Genomic DNA, 20,666 nt, shown 5'->3' with positions numbered 1-20,666 from the left:
ATTATTATAAATATTATGAAATTTGAATTTTTTTTCCGCAATTCAAAACCAAATTGTATTTTAATTTTCAAATTGTATTTAATTTTCAAATTTCAAGTTACGAAAAAATCATAAAAATAAAAAATGGCAGCATTAGTACCTTTTGTTCCACCGCCACCACCACCATTCCAATGGACGATTAATGCTGCTAGGCAGTTAATCGCAGAGCGAAGAAACTTACATCAGCAATTCGAAAGAATTGCAAACCGTCACCATGTAAATGCATGGACAATAATAGCAAATAGGGTGTTCGCTGCAACTGGATTTGCAGCGACACCCAGGCAATGCTCTACAAAATGGAATGCCCTCAAACGAGGTTATGAAAACCTCAGTAGGTTAATAAATAATAATGATGACGACATTCCTATTGTAAGCCCAAATAGTTTTGATAGAGCGTGTTTCGCTGATATGAACGATGAATTCTGGTTACAAACTGGTAATTATTATTAATTATTATTTTAAATTAATTTTATTTAGGCAATTCATTCAATTCATTAATATTTTTATTGGATTTTAGATCTGTTTAGACGAGAGTATCGAAGGCAGCATGCTGCGCATGATCGACGTCGATATGAATATAGATTGTGAAGGAAAAGAAGAAGGTCGCGATCTAGGTCTCGATCAAGAAGTAGATCAAGAAGTAGAGATAGAAGACAAGACAAAAGTAGAGATAGAAGACGAGACAGAAGTAGAGATAGAAGACGGGATAGAAGTAGAGATAGAAGACGGGATAGAAGTAGAGATAGAAGAAGAGGTAGAAGCAGGTCCCCACATAGAAGATAAAGATATTAAATTTTAATTTTTATTATATTTTTAATCGTATATTTTATTAGTTTAATATTAAATATTATAAAATAAATATTTACATACAAAAAATCATATTGTCTTTATTCTTATAAATTGTTTAAATGCCGAAAACTCTAATTAAATCATATAGAAAGTATTGCCGAAACGCCGAAACAGTTTCGGCAAGTTACGGCAGTTTCGCGATTTTGATAGGTTTCGCAGTTTCGGGATTCTTGATGATTTCGCGAAACTAGTTTCGGCAGTTTCGCGTACGCCATTCTGCCGAAACCCTCGAGTTACCTTAATAGTATGCTTTGTGCGACTAAAGTAATCTTTTCAGAAAAGGAGAGAGAAAAGGAGACGTCACACATGATACACAAAATAAAGTGAAATTCCGCAGTAATCTACCTGAAACGATTTCTGCGGTAACCGAAAAAACAAGAAAAAATACTTTTTTTTCTTCTAAATGAAAAAAAAATTTTATTTCTTTTTTTTTTAAGAGAAACTTCGATCATGTAATATTTCATGATGTTAACCAATATAAATACAACACCGTACAATATCTAAAATAAAAATCGATCAATATTGTACGCAAATAAACAAATAAACTAAACCATACAAATCTATTAAACATATCGTTTAATATTGCATATGATGCCCTGATATGTTATTACCCGATACTTCATTTGACCGGTGTAACTAATAAAAAATTTCAAAAAATAACGTTGCGAAACAAATACAGTTTTGCAACGTTTTTTAAAAAAAACATCAACGATCCATTTTTTTTTATTAAATTGGTTATGAAAAAGCATTTTCGTAAGACTTTGATTGAATTGGATCGGGTTTAACAATTTTATTTGTGAAAATTAAAAGCTATCAACACACATTTTCCATACATTTTCAACATTTGTGTTGTAAAGAAAGAAGTGAGGTTATCATAAGAAATTATATCAATCATCTTCTTTTGATGTAAATTATTCATCCAAAGTTTTCCTGAGTATCCAATTCTTCTCCATCCAAATAACTAACTTCAAATAACAAAATTCAAATATGAAAAACTAATAAACCTAACTTTAATCTAAAATACCTGAACGAAACCAATGCTTCAGACACATGACTGCACGCACAGTTTCAGGTGCAAGACTTGCTCTATCATATGTTATTACGTCAGCTGCGCTGGAAAAAATACGTTCAGCAGGAGCACTCGTTGCTACCAAATAAAATATTTTACATTAAAAAATATTATTGAATAATAAATAAAACAGATTAGTAATAAACTTGGGACCCCAAGGTAGTCCTTGGCCATGTTCGATAAGTTAGGATATTCTTCCTCGTGTCGCTATTAATTAAAAAATTGTTACAAATATTTAATTAAATAAATATCCTTTAAAATAATAAACTTACTTTCCACCAATTTAAAGTATCACACAGAGCTTGTGCACGATCAGCATTAAGATAACGATCAAATTCACTTACAGTTTCAATACGGCGCCGTTTGGAAATATGTGAAACAAGATCTTCATCTGATGAATTATATTCTATATTAGTATTTTGAGTTTCTTGAGGTGCATATAACGTCATATAGAGTTCAGATACCTATTAAATTATTATATAGTATGTATAAAATAAAGAAAATTATAATATAATTTAAATAAAACAAATAAAACTCATACAGTTTTTTTTGTTCTATCAACCCATTGGGTTTCCCATTCATTATCTTTCATATATTCTACTTTAAGACGTGGATCTAAAACTATATATATTACAAACATTATTAAAATTAATTAAATTAAATTAACTTAATAATAACTTACTTAAAGAAACTGCATATAAAGTTGAATCAGTTTTATTGTAGTAAATTTTAAGCTTATTAATGGCATTAATTGCCGCTTCCTATTAAAAAAAAGGAATTTAATTACATTTAATATAAATATTAAATATAAATAAACTTACTTTTCCATTTTCAAATCTATTTGGAGTATCCCGAAAATCCTCTAATTTATTTAACAAAATATTGTATATAGGAATCACGTATGATAGTGTTGGGTATGTTTCTCCACAAATTTGCTTTGTTGCTTTAGCAAAATACTAAAAAATAAAAATTTTTAATAAAACTATAAAAATACATAATTATATATATATAATTAAAATTTAACCTTCAATAACTCTTCTATTTCTAACAAATTAATCCATTCATCTTCATTAATTGTAAAAGGACGAAGATTTGAATCACTGTTACTTAATATATTAAGAGGCTAAAAATAAAATTATAATTGTTTTTAATAAATTAATTAAAATAAAAATTAATAAAATAACAAACTTACTTCCTTAAGTTTTCTTGCCCTTACAAGCATATCATACGTAGAGTTCCATCTAGTGCGAACATCTAGTATGACATTTAGATTTGGAACATTTGCAACTTTACATTGAGCTTTGAATTTATCTACTTGTTGGGGTGATGCTTTTATTTTTTTAATAAGAGTACGAAGCTAAAAGGCAATACAATTTTTAATAGATTATTAATTAAATTTTAATAATAATAATATAATAAAATTATTTACCTTAACTATCAAACTACCAACTTCTTCATTTGATGATTCATCATTATCTGTGGCTTTAAGGGTAGTAAGGACTTGTTGCGCTGCCAAATTGATTACAGCTGCGAACAACGAACGTGCTTATCTTCATTATCATAATAGATATATCTTTGAGAAAGATCAGATTCAACAGCTTTGAGAAATGTAACATTGTTGCTGGCATTATCAGTAGGGTTGCAGACATATCTTTAGGTAACTACCTAATACGTCAATACGTCATGTCGTAAGGGGTGTACTACCTTTTAGATGTTTTTGCCGTATATATGTATGTGGTAGTAAGATAGTAGTCACATGTGACGTATCTTATGTCGTATGCTGTATTATATGTTTATGCTTTATTATGTACCGTATGCCGTATATCATATAAATAAATTTAGTTCAAAATATGCAGATCTTTAAAAATTTTTTTCAGAAAAACGAAAAAAAATTATTTATTTATATCCAAATATCCAATATACTATTTATACTAATAAAATGTTATTATATTATAAAATATTAAAATCGTTACAAAATGTTATTCATATTATAAAATTATTATAAGTGGTAAAAAAATATAAAAAAAACCTAAAGTTAAGATTTACGATTTTCCAGAATCTGTAAGATTCCTTTCAGTATCTCTTTCACATCCTATAAATCCATTTAATACATCATTAGGATCATAATCCAAATCAGCTGGATCTAAAGGTTGTTCTTGTACTGGAGTAATATCAGAACTCATCTCTCCATTAGTATCATCAACAGCTGTCAAATCAACGATATTACTAATAGCCAATTCAGTATTTGAAAAATTTTCCGATGGTGAAGTTTGATTTAAATTATTATTTCCATCAATATTTACAGTATCATCATCCTCCTCTAAACTAATAATGCTATTAACTGAAGCAATATTAGTACTTTCTCTTAATTCACTTTCAGTAAGATCCTTACTCATATAACTTAATTCCTTTTGGATATTATTCATATAGTAAGACCGAATTTTTGCTATAGCTTCAAGTTTTTTTAAAGTCAAGTTAGTTCGTCTATCACCCAAAATCCAATTAAGAGTTGAGAAATTTCTTTCACAATTTGCTTGAGTTGGGTTAATAGAAAAAATTCGACAGGCAAGTTCAGGCAAATGTCGTGGCTGTATTTTAATTAATTTCCACTATACGTTTGGAGATTCAAGTCCAGAAATATAAGGAAGATCAAAAGGAGCAAGCTTTAATTCAAACCTACGAAGTTGAGCAATTAATTCTTCACTTTCCTTGCGAGTATGACCAAGACTTTGCCACATTTCAATTGCAGCTAAGGCGGCTTTATGAAAAGCTTCATCTTTTAAACCTTTACCTGTTAATTAAACAAAAAACTTTATTAATTTTATAATTTGAGATTATACAAATCATAACATTTATATAACCTCGATAATATGGATGAAGATAATAAGCCAAAATATAAAGGGGATGTAAAAATTCTTCAAATCGATAATTAAAAATATTAATAGAAAAAGATTTAAAGACATTGGTAATTGGTAATCGATGTATTGCATTAGCCAATTTAATAAGATGGATGAAGCAATCAGATAAAGTAGCTTCGTTTGCCTCTAAAAGATTTATACATTCTTTTATTGGCTTCCATATAGAACGAACTGATCGACATATGGAAAAAAAAGATTCGTCCTCCATTAAAGCAGCAACCTCATTGTTTGTAATAGAATTAGCATGCTCTCTAAGAATCTGAAAAATTGTAAAATTGAAAATTTAGTAAAATATTTTTTAATATTTTTAATTTTATTATTAATAAACATTTTACCTACCCAATCAAACACTGGCCGAGCTCTTAATAAAGCATCCGTTGTCATAAATAAAAACCCCCAACGTGTTTTCACCCAAGTTTGTAATCTGCCTCCTTTGATTTTCATAGTGGTAAAACCTTGTCTTAAAAGAGCATTACTAGCGTGTGATGTACTAAAATATCGATTAATTTTACCACATTCATTAATAAATTTTTTAATAGGTTCAAGTTTGACCAAGTCAGATGCAATCAAATTGATTGCATGAGCTGCACAACGTATATTCCATATATGTGGATACGTTTGGTGAATATTTTGTCTTGCAACTCGGCAATTGGAAGCATTATCAGTAACAATTGCGGCAAACTTATCACTGCCAAGTTTTTCAATAATACTAGAAATTTCTTCCGTTAAAAATTCACTTGTATGTGAATCTGACGAATAATCATATAAACCAATCAAATATTCCATTCGAGTATCAGTTGTGACTATGTAATTATAAATTGATTCCATTTTAGGAGTAGTCCAACCATCTAACGCTATCAGAGATAGAATTTAAAAAAAATATCAGTGTAAAATTTCGGGAGAGATTAACATTTAAAAATTTTAAATCAACAAGTTGCACATGTAATAAAAAATTAATTTATATTTACCTAAAGTAAGATTATCAGATTGTTCCAAATCACGTTCAATCGCCAGATTCACTCGTGTATATTCTTCTGTAATAAGATGGTCAGAGAGAGTAGTTCGTGATGGTGGGGAATAACCAGGATTTAGATCTTTAAAGAGATCTAAAACAAATGGGTTTTCTATTACATTAAATGGAATACCAGCCATGACCCAAGCCTTTAAAATCTTTTTATCAAGTCGGTCAACAACAAATTTGGGTAAAGACTGATCAGACTTATAATGATCGGTTATTTGTGTTTGAGTTGAATAAGGTGGTTGTGAAGAAAGTAATTTTTGGTTATTACGAGAATAGGTTGTTTGTCGGTTAGCTATATTTTCACGCCAATATCTTGATATCTCTTCAGGACATTGTATACATTCATTTGCCAGGTGCACTTCCATTTTTTGTGGCTTTCCTCTTGACCATTTTGTTTTACAATAGAAACAAATAGCTTCATAATGTCCATTATTCTTTTGTGCGCCTTTTTCATAATATTCCCAGATTTCTGAGAAGGGTTTTGTATTTTTTGGAGTCTTTGACAATTTTATTTTTTTGTTATTGTTTGGTATTGTATTTTCTTCATCTGAAGAAACTATAAGTTCTTCATTTTCATTAATAACTGGTCTTTTACCCTTTCCTGAACTGCTTTGTCCACAATTCATAGTTCATAAGTAAAGAGAATAAAAAAAAAGTTGCGAAACATATTACATTTACTTGTGTTAATTTAATTTCGTGACGTGATACAAGTACTGTACATCATATGATATGTCATACGTCAGATATTTGTCATACGTCAAGAGTTGTGGCAAACGGCATATGTGACGTATTGCCGTGACGTATGCTGTAAGGTAGTTACCCTCAAGAAAAGATATGTCTGCAACCCTAATTATCAGTCGTTACCCCAAGAATCTATATAAATTTTTTTTTTTAATTTTTATTAAAATTATCTTATTATTTATAGAAAAAACTAACCTTTGATTCAATATTAAAATTTTTTAAGCTTTTTAAAAAAGCATCTTTGATATTGGCACCTGAGTGCGGCCCTTCAAGTTTAATAAAATCTAAAAGGAAACTTTTTAATTTCCAATTTTCTGTAACCCAATGAGCTGTTATTCCCAAAAAGAAAAATTATTTGATGAAGTCCATGCGTCGATCGTAAAAGAAATTTTACTAGACGTATTCTACAAAAATTAAAATAATAATTAGTAAAATTCAAATAAAACTATTATTAAAAAACATTAATATATACAACCTGTAAAATAGAAGCAACTTTTTTTTGACTATCATTAAAAGATGTCATAATATAATTTTTGATTGTATCAGCAGATGGAATGAATGCATCTTTACGTAAAAGAAAAATCATATTACGAAAATCTTCAGATTCAACACAAGTAAAAGGAAGGTCATTTTTTACAATCCATCGAATAATAAATTTTTTAAAAGTTTCTTTACTATATACCTAAATATAAATATTAATAAAATACATGAGTTTATAAATTTAAAAATTAAAATATTCATATTTAATGCACAAAATTATAACCTATAAACTGAATAAAAAGAAATGAACATTATACTTACAATTACTTCAGAATTATTAATAGATTCACGTATTGTAAGTTGTTTTTTTCCTTTTTCTTTCATTAATTTATGTTTACTTTTAATATGACCAGCCATTCTGACGTACTTCCTTTATTGCAAGCAATTAAAATCTTACAATGCTTGCATTTTGCCTTCTTCACAGTTTCATCATATGTGAAGTGCTCCCACACCCAACTACGTTTCTTCGTATTAGTTTCTTTTTGTTCTACTTCACGCTCAATATTTTTTTCGATCTGCTGCTCCCCCAGTTTCAGTATCATCAACTTGATTTTCTTCAGTTTCAGACTCAGCCTCTTCCTCATTCTCATACTCAGCCTCTTCCTCAGTCTCATACTCAGCCTCTTCCTCAGCTTCTTCCCCAACTTCTTCCTCAGTCTCATACTCAGCCTCTTCCTCAGCTTCTTCCTCAGCCGTTTCCTCAATGTCGTTTTCTTCGAACTCGAAGTCATTATTATAATTAAAGTTATTATTATTATTATAAAGAAATTAGTATATAATTAATATTAGAAATGAAAAAAATGAAAAAAATGTAAAAAAAAGATTAAAATTGATAAGATCGATCTGCAAAAATTCGGTAATTAAACAATTCCGTAATATTGCAGATTGCGCGATTTTGCAATCATGTGATTTGTGGCGAGAAGAACGATACTAACGTTCTTGATTAAAAAAAATTAAAGAAAAGAAAAGAAAAAACGTCGTACTTGACGTTTTTTAATAAGAAAAAAATTAATTAGTTAGAAAACGCCAAGTGCGCCGTTTTTAAACTAAAAAATCAAAAAAAAAATGTATTTTTTTATTAAAAACGTCGCACTTTCGACGTTTTTAAACTAAAATCAAAAAAATGTAATTTTTTATTAAAAACGCCGCATTTTGACGTTTTTTAATAAAAAATAAATTAACTTAGTTAAAAAACGTCAAGTGCGACGTTTTTAAACTAAAAAATAAAAAAAAAATTTTTTATTAAAAACGTCGCACTTTGACGGTTTTTTAATAAAATTAGTTAAAAAACGTCAAGTGCGGCGTTTTTTAACCAAAACATTTAATTTTTTTTTTTAATTAAAAAGCGCGAAGTTCGACGTTTTTAATTAATTAAATAAAAAAATTATAAAAACGTCAAGTTTGACGCTTTTATTTTTTATGATTTTTGCCGCAATACTTTTGGCCGCTTTTAGCTTGCAAAACTTTTTTTTACCAAATTGCCAAATAAAAAACGTTTCGCAACATTTTTATAAAATCATCAAAAGAAAAAACGTTGCGCAACGTTTTTTTTTAACTAATAAAATGTTTCGCGAAGTTCAGTAAATCGGTTCGGTAAATCTACCGAAACTGATCAATAAATCTACCAAAACTGAACGGTAAAGTTTACCGAACTGATCGGTAAAATCTACCGAACTGATCGGTGAAATCTACCGAACTGATCAGTAAAATCTACCGAACTGATCGGTAAAATCTACCGAACTGATCGGTAAAATCTACCGAACTGATCGGTAAAATTTACCGAAACTTACCGAAAGTTTCAGTTCGGTAAATCGGTTCGGTAAATCGCAAAACAGATACCAAAACCGAAGTTACCGAAACCGATCGGTAAATTTACCGAAAGGTTCGGTTCGGTAAATCAGAATACCGAAACCGTTCCGATACCGAAACCGATCGGTACGGTTCGGTAGTTACCGAAACCGATCGGAGCCCTAATTGCAAGATTAACTGCTAATGAATATCGAAGTTTGATGAAAGTCATGATATTTGTTATTGATAATTTATATGATGAAAATAATAACGAAGTAGATAATTTTGTAAATAATGATGATCTTGCGAAATTGTACGAATATTGGAATGAAATGTATATTTTAAGTAGATATGAAGAATTTAGTGAAAGTGACTTGGAGAAATTTAATGTATGTATTAAAATTTTAGTAAAATCAAAAATTTAAATTAAATAAATTAAATTAACATTTAAATTTTAGGATGCAATACATAGATGGACGTGGATGTTTGTCAAGGCTTTTAAATTTGTTTCTCCTTCCAATTTGAAGTTGCCTAAATTGCATTCATGGGTTTATTACATTATTGACTCAATACGATCTTATGGCGCAATAAATGGCTATACCACAGAAACTTACGAAAGTCTTCACAAATATTTCGTTAAAATACCCTACCGAATTAGCAATAAAAAAGATGTCGAACCTCAGCTTTTACGAACTGTAAGTATTTGGAAATTTATTTATTGTATATATTTATTATATAACTTAAGATGGAAATTAAATTAATAGATAAAACGTCAAGCAATATCTATTAGAATGTCTCAACATTCAGTGAATCTGGCAAAAACACCTCGCACTTGTAAATTTTCTGCAAGACTCTTTGATTTCTCTTTACGAGATGCAAATACATTTTTAATGAAAAAAAAGATTCCGTAGACAATAAAATGCAGACCGGTTTTGCTAGATTTATAAGTTGTCTGGATTCATATCTAGATTTACTTGATGGGTTCACAATTATTGGTGAAACCCGAATAAACATATACGGATCAGTAATACTGGAAAATGGTGCCATAATGCGTGCCACAAACAGGTATCATAATAAAGTATAGTTTAGCGACATAGCTATTTCAATGGATTCTGAAAAATCAAATGATTATATATCAGACAAAGAACTTTGTTATGGACAGGTATTTTTCCAATTTATGTAATAATTTATTATAAAGTATTAATAAATATTTATTATTTATAGGCCTTATTGTTAGCAGAAGTATTAACAGACCCACCGCTAAATCTCGCATTAATTCAATGGTATGATTTTAAATCTAAAAGGAACCCATATTTATATGGATGTCCTCACTTAAAATTGATAGAATTATATAACTTTGTAGCTATAGAGTCTATACATGGTGTCGTTCACATAGTACCCCGATTTGATAAACAAAATGAATATTTCGTAAATAAATATATTTTTTAGTCACTTGATATAGGAGTTTTGATTTATTTTAATAAAATTATATCCTTAAAGAATTTATGGTCACGTTTCCCATATCATAAATAAAATGCAGATTTATTTATTTAATTATTAACAACACGGGTGTGACATAAATAAATCGTGACTGAAATTTGTGTTCAATTTCAGTTGTGTTCAATTTGTGTTGATAATTCTGATAAAAAATTATTAATTTTGGCCAAATTTCGTTAAATTTGTTAAATTTGTGTTGAGTTTGTGTTGAATTTGTGTTGTGTAATTTTTTATTTATCACAAGGGGATGATATTTAGTAATCACTGGTCGAAATCAAAAAATTGGACATATGGAAAATCAGCTAAAAATCAGACCAAAATCGACTGACATTACAAATCGGCACATCTGATTGATGCCAATCGGACAATTTAATGAAAATCCAGAAAAAAATCATCATATTTGATTGATGGCTGATTGATGCTAGTTGAAATCAAAAAAAAAATCAGACAAATGGCAAATCAACCTAAAATTTGCCTAATATTCAAATATGTACTTCCAATTTATGGAAAATTGACAATTCAATAAAAATTCAATAAAAATTCAATAAAAATTCGGCAAAAAATCATTATATTTGATTGACGGCTGATTGATGCTGGTTGAAATCAAAAAAAAATCTGACAAAATGACAAATCAACCTAAAATTTGCCCAATATTCAAATATGTACTTCCAATTTATGGAAAATTGACAATTCAATAAAAATTCAATAAAAATTCAATAAAAATTCGGCAAAAAATCATTATATTTGATTGACGGCTGATTGATACAAAAAAAGTCATCAAAATTAACTTTTGAAAAACATGATTTGTCATTAAAATTCAGAAATTCGGAAAAAATCAACACCAAATTTATAGTCAATTACTCAATTTATTATAAATTTATGTCTAAAACTTATAAGTTTATAATTGGTATTTTCTACTAATTGGATTTACGGCTAAATACTCTCTTGCATTTTGCCGGTTTGAGATTTGGTAACTTACTGGTACAAATCTACCTAAAATATGATGCACAGGTATTATACAATCACGACTTATTGGATAAAATTCAGTATTCCACAACTCAACATTACAAATTTCATTACTGCTAAAAATTTGCGTGTTTATACCAATGAACGTATGTTAGAAAATGTTTGACGGGACCATCCAGAAAGTCTACTACGTGAGTAAAATAATACTGAATTTGACCTGGGTAGGTGTCGACATCTTCATCATCCGTAATAAATTTCGCTAAGACGTACGAACTTTTTACATGTCTTAACGATAATGACGATCCAAAGACTTCTGAACCAATCCGACACCTTCTGAATTGGTTAATTTTGACCCTAATTATTATATCGTTATCTAAACCTTCTACAAGAGGCCTCCGAAATCCAAATGATTCGTAAGTCGCATTGTAATATTCAACCATTAAATTTAACATTTCACTTGAAAGTAGTATATTATGAGATACCGGCTTGAGAAATTCACCTGGGAAGCCTTCTTTGCCAGAAATCTGTGAATCTTTAATATTTTGTGAATTCAGCCAAAATCGATGCATCTCATCTGATGAAAATTCATCAGTAACTGAAAGGGACCTGATAGTATGCTGACTGTTTAGCAATTCAAGACCTTTTACTTCGATACCTGAACTTATGATATTTTCGATTTGTTTATCAAACATTAATCGACGCATAAGTTCCGACTCAATTTTCCTGTTGCTGTTTGGTAACGAAACTAAAAGTGCGAAATCAATAAATTATAAGCTAATATTGAAATCGTTAAAATCATTAAAAATCGTTAACGGATATTTACCTAAAATACCGTTCATACGTTCGAAAGAGAAACACCAAAACGCATATAATGGTCCATAATCAGATGAGCAATCACGCAAATGCAGAGAAAGATGAAGATTCGGTGTGATCTTATCTCTGCCGTGGTGATTCTCAATGAGCTTGACTATTTCGATAAGACTTCTATGGGCTTCATCCACCAAATTAGATTCTAGAATCCGATTTACCAAAATCGAACAAACCCTGACAAAATGATTCAGGATTCTTCTATCTACGTCTGAAAGGTGTTCCCAAAGTGATACAGTTGAATAAATTGTAAAGAATATTCACCACTGATCGGCCGTAAAATTGGTGAATCCCTCTCCACTATGAATTTTTCCTGGAATTCGACCTAAATCGGATGGTATCTGAAACTCGTCCATCTTTTTCTGAATTTTGTTCAAAGAATTTGGTGTCAAAATACCCCCATCGATCCAAATTCGTTTTACTATCCACTTCGCAATGCCCAGAAATAAGCAATGCATTGGATCGACTGTAATAAATCTAATAGGGTCGAAATATGATAGACGCAACAATTCGGACCATCTAACGCCAGTTTCTTTGACGAAGCGCTTTCTAGCAGCGTTTGAGTTGCATCTTCGCCAACCTAATGCGTTTTGCCGGTGCTCATTCGAAACTCGAGCAGAATACCCTACATCATCCATTCCAGCAAAATTATGCTGCCCATTTTCATAATTTGCTTTTTTCTCACACCTGTAACATGAAACTAAGGCAGAAACATGACCGCAAATTTTTCTTGTGACAGGAATGTCACATGATACTAAGATTAAAGCGCCACAAACTCTCTTTCCATTTTCGCATTCATAAGTACGATTTAGTGTTAACCCAGCCCAGAGTGTTTCCAATTCGTTAACTATTGGTACTAAATAATGGTTCACTTTATGTAGGCTGACCTCCTTTGGCCCAGGTAAAATGCCGAGAGTCAATAAATTTTCACGTCTAAATCGGATATCGCGTGGCAAATTGCATATAGCGGCGTATATGACACCGATACTATAAATGGTACTATCATATGGCTGAAACCAATCAAGATTCAGCATCAAGCCAAGATGAGAATCAGCCACTTCACTTCTGAAAAAATTTGGCGAATCTTCATTGTTAGATTCTTTAAAATTCTTCCACACTTGCCCATCATATATATCGGTCAAAATATTATCAAAATTCGACCGATTAGCCCAATGTCGGAGAGAATTTTCAAACCCAGGCCGACAAAACATAGTGTCAAGTTGTTGATTGATTCCAGCAAACGGATACATTAAATTAGGTCGTATTATTGTTCGATTTGTCGATACGCTAATTTTTTCAGACAATGCCGTATTGCAAAGACGTGATCTGTGAACTGAAGAATTGGGAAATTCTATGTGTTGACATTTCATTATAGCAGGATTGTCCTCTTGTTTGAAATCTACCACTTCCTCTTTTTTATACAATTTGTGACATTTCGGACAAGGTACAAAACTATGAAATTGGTCGTTTAATCCAAGCTTCTTTATTGTTAAGTAAATCGAATCTGGGAAATCATTAAAATCGTCACTACTGAACTCGCACAGGGCCAATTTCATAAATTTTATTAGAGTCTCAGTAGCTGTCTCTGCAATATTGAATCTTGTTCGAAAGTTCATTATCCAAAATAAAATCCATAAAAATCAATTATAATTCGATTCTGAATATGGTGGGTTTTGAAATGGTTCATAACTAGGTGGTAAATAGTCTTCAAAAATTTCAGAAATTCCAGAAATTGGATCATTATCTGATTCACTGCCTATAGACAATGTATCACTGTAGATATCTTCCTCTGTAGTATATTCGGATGATGATGAATCTTCTGGATTTTCTGAAATTTCCGGACGATTTGTATACTTTCTTGCACGTTGTCGAGGTAAGAAGTTAAATTCGACATCTTGATGTTCATCATCAACATCATCTTGATTACTGTTATCTGATTCTTCCGATTCTTGTCTAATAGATTCATCAATCATTCGTCCAGCTGAAGCGGGTATTGATGTTTCACCTATTTCAAGTTAACGAACTTGAGACGAAATTGTACCTTGCGAATCTTGGTATTCTTGATGTCTAGAATCGTGAATTTCTTTTGTGTGAGAATCCACCAAGTTGCCATCACAATCAGGACAATTACAAACTACTAGTTTTCTTTTATTACTTGTTGGTCTAGCAGAAGATACTATTTCTTTGTTTATTATACCAGAAATTGATCTATTTCTACGAGTAGAAGATGGCTGATTTGAAGGTGATTCTTCATCATCAAGATCGTCAAGTATACTAGAGACTGACCTTTTTCTGCTCATTTGTTTAGTGTTTGAATAAGTTTAATAAGTTTGACAAAATCCAAATTTGTTAAAAGGCCGATTTTTATAAAATTTGGAATAACCCAAAATTTGTATAATTTGTATGTATAATTAATGTAATCCTGGCTTCTATGATTATTTCAATAATTTTTTAGGATTTAATATTTTTTTTTGCAAATTTGGCAATTTTATATAATAAATTTGCGAATTTTCTAATTAATATACTTTTAAAAATTGCAATATGATTTAAGCTTATTTTACAATAAAAAGCTTATTTTTAAAATAAAAAGCTTATTTTATTTTAAAATAACTTTTATTTACAAGATAATCACTTTATCATCCCTTTATCATTTTCGGATGCCAAACAAACCTTATCAAAAGAAACTGTAAATTTTAGCGAAAGTTGAAAAGTAACAATTTTGTATTAATCGAAGTGGTATTGCTATAATAACAATATCGCTACAGAATCTAAATATACAAGGAATATTTTCGATTTTACTGCAAATTTTGACAAAGTATAACTTGCCGCATTAAAGTATATCAAATTTTAACGCAGTAGAACGCTAACAATTTTTGTAATTTTAATTTATTTGTCTTTTTAATTATGATTTATAATTGATTTTCCTCGAGAAATCAACGCAGGACGCTAACGATTTTCTTATTAATTAATTGATTTGTTTTTTTTAATTATGATTTATAGTTGATTTTTCAATCGAGAAATCAACGCAGTAGAACGCTAACGATTTTCTTATTAATTAATTTATTTGTCTTTTTTAATTATGATTTATAGTTGATTTTTCAATCGAGAAATCAACGCAGTAGAACGCTAACGATTTTCGTAATTTTAATTTATTTGTCTTTTTTAATTATGATTTATAGTTGATTTTTCAATCGAGAAATCAACGCAGTAGAACGCTAACAATTTTCTTATTAATTAATTGATTTGATTTTTTAATTATGATTTATAGTTGATTTTCCTCAAGAAATCAACGCAGTAGAACGCTAACGATTTTCTTATTATTAATTGATTTGTCTTTTTTAATTATGATTTATAGTTGATTTTCTTCGAGAAATCAACGCAGTAGAACGCTAACGATTTTCTTATTAATTAATTGATGATTTTTAAATTTATAAATAGGACGATATGACGATATTGAACCCGCTTCGATTTTTTAAACGAATATTGAGTGAATATCAAAATGTCAAATAATAGCAATAATAAAAAAAACAATAAAAAAATAACAAACAAAAGCAACAGAGGTTTCAAGAAGAAACACCTGACAAAGGATCTAATCGTCAACGGGGAAGAACGGAAGAAGAAAGTAATCCGAATGAGACGAGTGACAAAACCAATAAGTCGACTAGCAAATCGTCACCCACCAAGTCAAACAAACAAAAGCAGCAAAGGTTTCAAGAAGAAACACTGAGTGAAGGATCTAATCATCAACGGGGAAGAGCGGAAGAAGAAAGTGATCTGAATGAGACGATTGACAAAACCAATAAGTCGACTAGCAAATCGTCACCCACCAAGTCAAACAAACAAAAGCAGCAAAGGTTTCAAGAAGAAACACCGAGCAAAGGATCTAATCGTCAACGGGGAAGAGCGGAAGAAGAAAGTGATCTGAATAAGATGATTGACAAAACCAATAAGTCGACTAGCAAATCGTCACCCACCAAGTCAAACAAACAAAAGCAGCAAAGGTTTCAAGAAGAAACACCGAGCAAAGGATCTAATCGTCAACGGGGAAGAGCGGAAGAAGAAAGTGATCTGAATAAGATGATTGACAAAACCAATAAGTCGACTAGCAAATCGTCACCCACCAAGTCAAACAAACAAAAGCAGCAAAGGTTTCAAGAAGAAACACCTGACGAAGGATCTAATCGTCAACGGGGAAGAACAGAAGAAGAAAGTAATCCGAATGAGACGATTGACAAAACCAATAAGTCGACTAGCAAATCGTCACCCATCAAGTCAATCCTCAAATCTGCAAAGTCGACTAAGCCGACTCAAGAAGAGTCTGACGATGAGGTTATAGAAATTGAACCGCCAAATATTCCTAAAGGTAATTGAATTTTGGAAAATTGCTGATTGACATGTACGATAATTAATAATTTTTATAGATCAACAAGAGATGTTATCGGAAATGAAAAAATGATATGGGAATATTCGAATTCCACAAAAATTCGTATTAGTGGTTAAAGACGATCAAGGTAATGAAAGGATGATCGATGACGACGATACTGATTTAGAAGCAGGTACGATTTTGACTTCATTTGTATAAATTCAGAATTATTCGTAAAAAAATATTACTATTAATAAAATTCTTTATTTAGAAAATCTAAAATTAAAGAAATAAATTGAAGAAGTACAAGTAGAGAATGCAAAGCTTCAACGCGAAAATAACCGATTATTCGACGAAAATCATTTTTTGACTCGAATAAATGAGGCCTTTGCAGACGAGAATGACGATCTACGCAAAAGCTTAAACAGGTATTCGAGAATCCGTCTGCCTAAAGCCATTCATAGGCAGACGGATCTCGAACAGCTGGCAAAACGTCAAAAAAGAATTAAGACAAAAAAGTCTGAGCGATACGAGGAAGAATCGGAGGAAGAACGGTCTGGTTCTAACAATAATGATGAGTATGACGAAAAAGAAGCTAGGGTATATTAATTTTATTTGTCTGATTCAGTTATTTAAAATTGCAGTATTGAGTAATTAAGTACCGGTTATCATTATTTGTTATATTTAGGCTGAAATGAAGTCTATTTTGAAAACCATCGATGAAACTCGAGGACTAGATTACAATGAAATGTTCAATAGCGCGAAAAATCTCAAGATTCGTCGTAGGCTAGTTCCTGAATTGCATTCAGCCCTTGCTCCATGTTTTCCCGCTTCGAATAAGCAACTTACAAAATGGTTGGGTTGTCTCCACAAGTCTCGTTGTTCTCATCAAAGATTAATAGATAGGGGAAAAGCCGATGAAAATAAACACCGGGTGCACTCAAACAATCGAGTACACGACGTTAGTAATGATTTATAATTATTATGCTGAATTTTATTCTGATTATGTATTGAATTTTATTCAAATTATAACGTATTTTAGAAGAAAATCCGCCGAATGAAGGCGGCAAAGAGATTATATAGTTTTGACGATGAATGGATAACAAAATATGATAAGCGTAGATTACTAAAGATGTTATCCAATCGCTTATTTCATTCTCCAGAAATAAGCGAGACAGACAAAGAAGACCCAACAAAGTCCATAATTGCTATTTACGACTATTTGTGGAGATCTGATGAGGTTAGAACTTCTGAATCTTAATTTTTCAGACGAATCGCTGGATTTAATTTTTATATTTTATTGTTTCTTCAGCTTAAAAATTTGCTACGAAATGTACTCGATGTACACTCGTCAAATAAGTCGAAATTAATACGCGAACGTAGATACGACGATGAGGTACAAAAATACGACCGACCACATCCGTTGAATGCTCCCGAATGGTCTTATATCGTACAACAACAAGATTTAATATTTGATACTGATATCGATCAGGGTTTAATCACTGAATATGATGATGAAGAAGAAGAAGTTAGTAGAGGGACAACACCAGCAACTGGCAACACCACCGAAAATGATGAAGACCATAACAAGGAAGGAGAAGAAAAACCATCAAAATCAACGGTCGGCGACAATCATAATAATTCAGATTCTGATTTACATATGGACGACGCGCAATGAACGAATCTGAATTAATTTGGTAGAAAACTTTCTTTTTTTCGTCAAAAATCTATATATATATATAATTAATATTCCAAATTATTAGTATTAGAATTTTCTATAATTCAAAATAAATTTGTCTTAATTCAGAAAAAAATTAATTACAATTCGAAATAAATTTACTGCAAATTTACCGCAATTCAGAATAAAATTTACTGCAAATATACCATAATTCAGAATAAAATTTACTGCAATTCAGATGCAATTCAGAATAAAATTAACCGCAATTCATTAAATTTTTACCGCAATTCAGAATAAATTTACCGAAATTCAGAATAAAATTTACCGCAATTCAGAATAGAAAATTTACTGCAATTCAGATTAAAATTTACCGCAATTCAGATTAAAATTTACTGCAATTCAGATTAAAATTTACTGCAATTCAGATTAAAATTTATCGCAATTTATCAAAATTTATCATAATTCAGAATAAATTTACTGCAATTCGGTAAATTTATGAATATATTTTTTTAAACAATTCGGATCAAAAATACTAAGCAATTCAGATACAATTTGGATATTCTGATCGGCGTCGATCGGCCTGCCAATCAGAACTTTGCCTAAATTAATAAATCAGCCATCTTTATCACCAAATTCGGCCTAAAATCGGACATCCGATTTCTAGCCGATTTGGACTATTTCGACCAGTGAATTGCATGTACGACGTACAAGATTTTTTTTTATGATTTTTTTAAGAAATGTACGCAAAATATTTAATCAGAATATAATTGTTTTATTTTTAAATATGATATATTGATGATTTTTTTTTTAAAAAAAAAAATTGATTTTTTTAAAATTCAATAGAATGTGCTAATAATAAATTGGTTTATTTTTAAATATAATATATTGATATTTATATTTAAATAACCAAAACATGTACATGATTTTTAATTATTTTTAATTGAAATCAAACTAAGATTTTTTTTTTAAAAAAAATTAAAATAAATTAAGTGATTTATATTTATATTTAGAATCATGATATTTATATTTAGATAATCCATATCCGCATGAGATTTAATTAATATGTTTAATGATGAAAAGTCTAATAAATTAAATTTTAATTGAAACGAGAAATAAAATCAAACCAAAGAGGTATTGTTCAAATTTTATTTAAAGTGACATTTTACGACTTTGTTTCAAATTTTTACTCATCCCAAAATTAAATTATAAAAATCAAATCTAATCTAATAATGCCTCGCCACACACGTCGTTATTTTCACTATAACGTCCATTGGAACTGGGCTATGATAGACGAACTTGTTGACATACGCCGAGACAGAAACTGCGCCTACCACAATATTAATGGTAGAAGCCGCCAAGATTTTTGGGACTCTGTTGCCAATAGGTTCATATGACTAATATCTATAATTTCTTTAAAAAAGAATTTAAATTCAAATTAACCAATCCATTTAATTGAATCAGAATAAATAGAATATTTCAAACGAGGGTTTCCGGGCAACAGTGCAGCCAAAAGTGGAGGAACCTCATCAGAGATTACCATGTAAGTAAATAAATAAAATTACATTCATATAAATTAAATGTATTTACCGAATATTCAAACTGATTTTGATATTTAGAACTATGTCCTTTATCGTAATGGTAACCCTGGGCGGCGGCTGTAGACGCGTACCAGTGCAAGATATTATCGCGAATTTAGAACGAGATTTTGGGAGAGGCTGGGTAATTATACTATAATAAAATTTATAATTAATATTTACGTTCATGTTTTAAATTTGATAAATTTGATCAATTTTAGTCATGCGTGATGATCGTAGGGCAAGGAGAAACTTACCTACGTATCGTAGAAGAAGATAATTATTTTTATTTTTTTATTATTTATTAAGTGAGTAGCTAGGCCCAGTTTGTACTAAATATCGGCTGGAGACTCACGTTTTTTTTGGGCTGTGACTGATACTGACGTCCACGCCGTACAGCCTGGGTACTATTTTATAAAATAGTAGCGAACAAGTATCAAATGTGTATTTTTTTATTAAGTTATAATAAAAATTAGAATTTACTTTAATTTTTAACATAAAAATTGTAAATAATAAAAAATTCGTAAATAAAAATAAATTTGCTTTCCCAAACTTAAAAAAAAAGGTGTTTATATAAAAGAAAAGGTGTTTATATTATTTTTGATTATTCAATAGTATCACATGCCCCTTGTATACGTTCTACTGCATATGCAGTTTACAATCTTGTAAATTTTTGAAATATTTCAACTGTAATATTACGCAGGTTTACAGTTTCGTAAATATTCGAAATATTTTAACCGTAATATTACGCAGGTT

The 20,666-nt window shown here is 30.2% G+C and overlaps 5 protein-coding genes across 5 annotated transcripts; 3 read left to right on the top strand and 2 right to left on the bottom strand.

Annotated features, from left to right (window-relative positions):
- Nucleotides 1–6,969: 6,969 nt before the first annotated feature.
- Nucleotides 6,970–7,534, bottom strand: OCT59_000615 (uncharacterized protein; the record flags this gene model as incomplete). Its single annotated transcript, XM_066138952.1, has 3 exons — nt 6,970–7,041; nt 7,113–7,319; nt 7,439–7,534. 3 exons carry the CDS (start codon nt 7,532–7,534, stop codon nt 6,970–6,972), a joined length of 375 nt encoding a protein of 124 aa, XP_065988398.1.
- A 141-nt stretch (nt 7,535–7,675) lies between these two features.
- OCT59_000614 (uncharacterized protein) lies at nt 7,676–8,082 on the bottom strand (the record flags this gene model as incomplete). Its single annotated transcript, XM_066138951.1, has 2 exons — nt 7,676–7,897; nt 8,044–8,082. 2 exons carry the CDS (start codon nt 8,080–8,082, stop codon nt 7,676–7,678), a joined length of 261 nt encoding a protein of 86 aa, XP_065988397.1.
- A 1,113-nt stretch (nt 8,083–9,195) lies between these two features.
- On the top strand, nt 9,196–9,876 carry OCT59_000613 (uncharacterized protein; the record flags this gene model as incomplete). The annotated part of the gene is made up of 3 exons (XM_066138950.1): nt 9,196–9,354; nt 9,424–9,660; nt 9,730–9,876. The coding sequence occupies 3 exons, from the start codon at nt 9,196–9,198 to the stop codon at nt 9,874–9,876; spliced, it is 543 nt and encodes a 180-aa protein (XP_065988396.1).
- A 194-nt stretch (nt 9,877–10,070) lies between these two features.
- Nucleotides 10,071–10,414, top strand: OCT59_000612 (uncharacterized protein; the record flags this gene model as incomplete). Its single annotated transcript, XM_066138949.1, has 2 exons — nt 10,071–10,127; nt 10,190–10,414. The coding sequence occupies 2 exons, from the start codon at nt 10,071–10,073 to the stop codon at nt 10,412–10,414; spliced, it is 282 nt and encodes a 93-aa protein (XP_065988395.1).
- A 5,325-nt stretch (nt 10,415–15,739) lies between these two features.
- OCT59_000611 (uncharacterized protein) lies at nt 15,740–18,336 on the top strand (the record flags this gene model as incomplete). Its single annotated transcript, XM_066138948.1, has 7 exons — nt 15,740–15,796; nt 15,854–16,658; nt 16,789–16,851; nt 16,960–17,258; nt 17,347–17,619; nt 17,701–17,898; nt 17,971–18,336. The coding sequence occupies 7 exons, from the start codon at nt 15,740–15,742 to the stop codon at nt 18,334–18,336; spliced, it is 2,061 nt and encodes a 686-aa protein (XP_065988394.1).
- Between the last annotated feature and the right edge of the window lie 2,330 nt (nt 18,337–20,666).

This window comes from Rhizophagus irregularis, chromosome 1 (assembly GCF_026210795.1).
Source record: "Rhizophagus irregularis chromosome 1, complete sequence".
Classification (NCBI taxonomy): domain Eukaryota; kingdom Fungi; phylum Glomeromycota; class Glomeromycetes; order Glomerales; family Glomeraceae; genus Rhizophagus; species Rhizophagus irregularis.
This window is presented reverse-complemented; position numbering and strand designations above follow the sequence as displayed.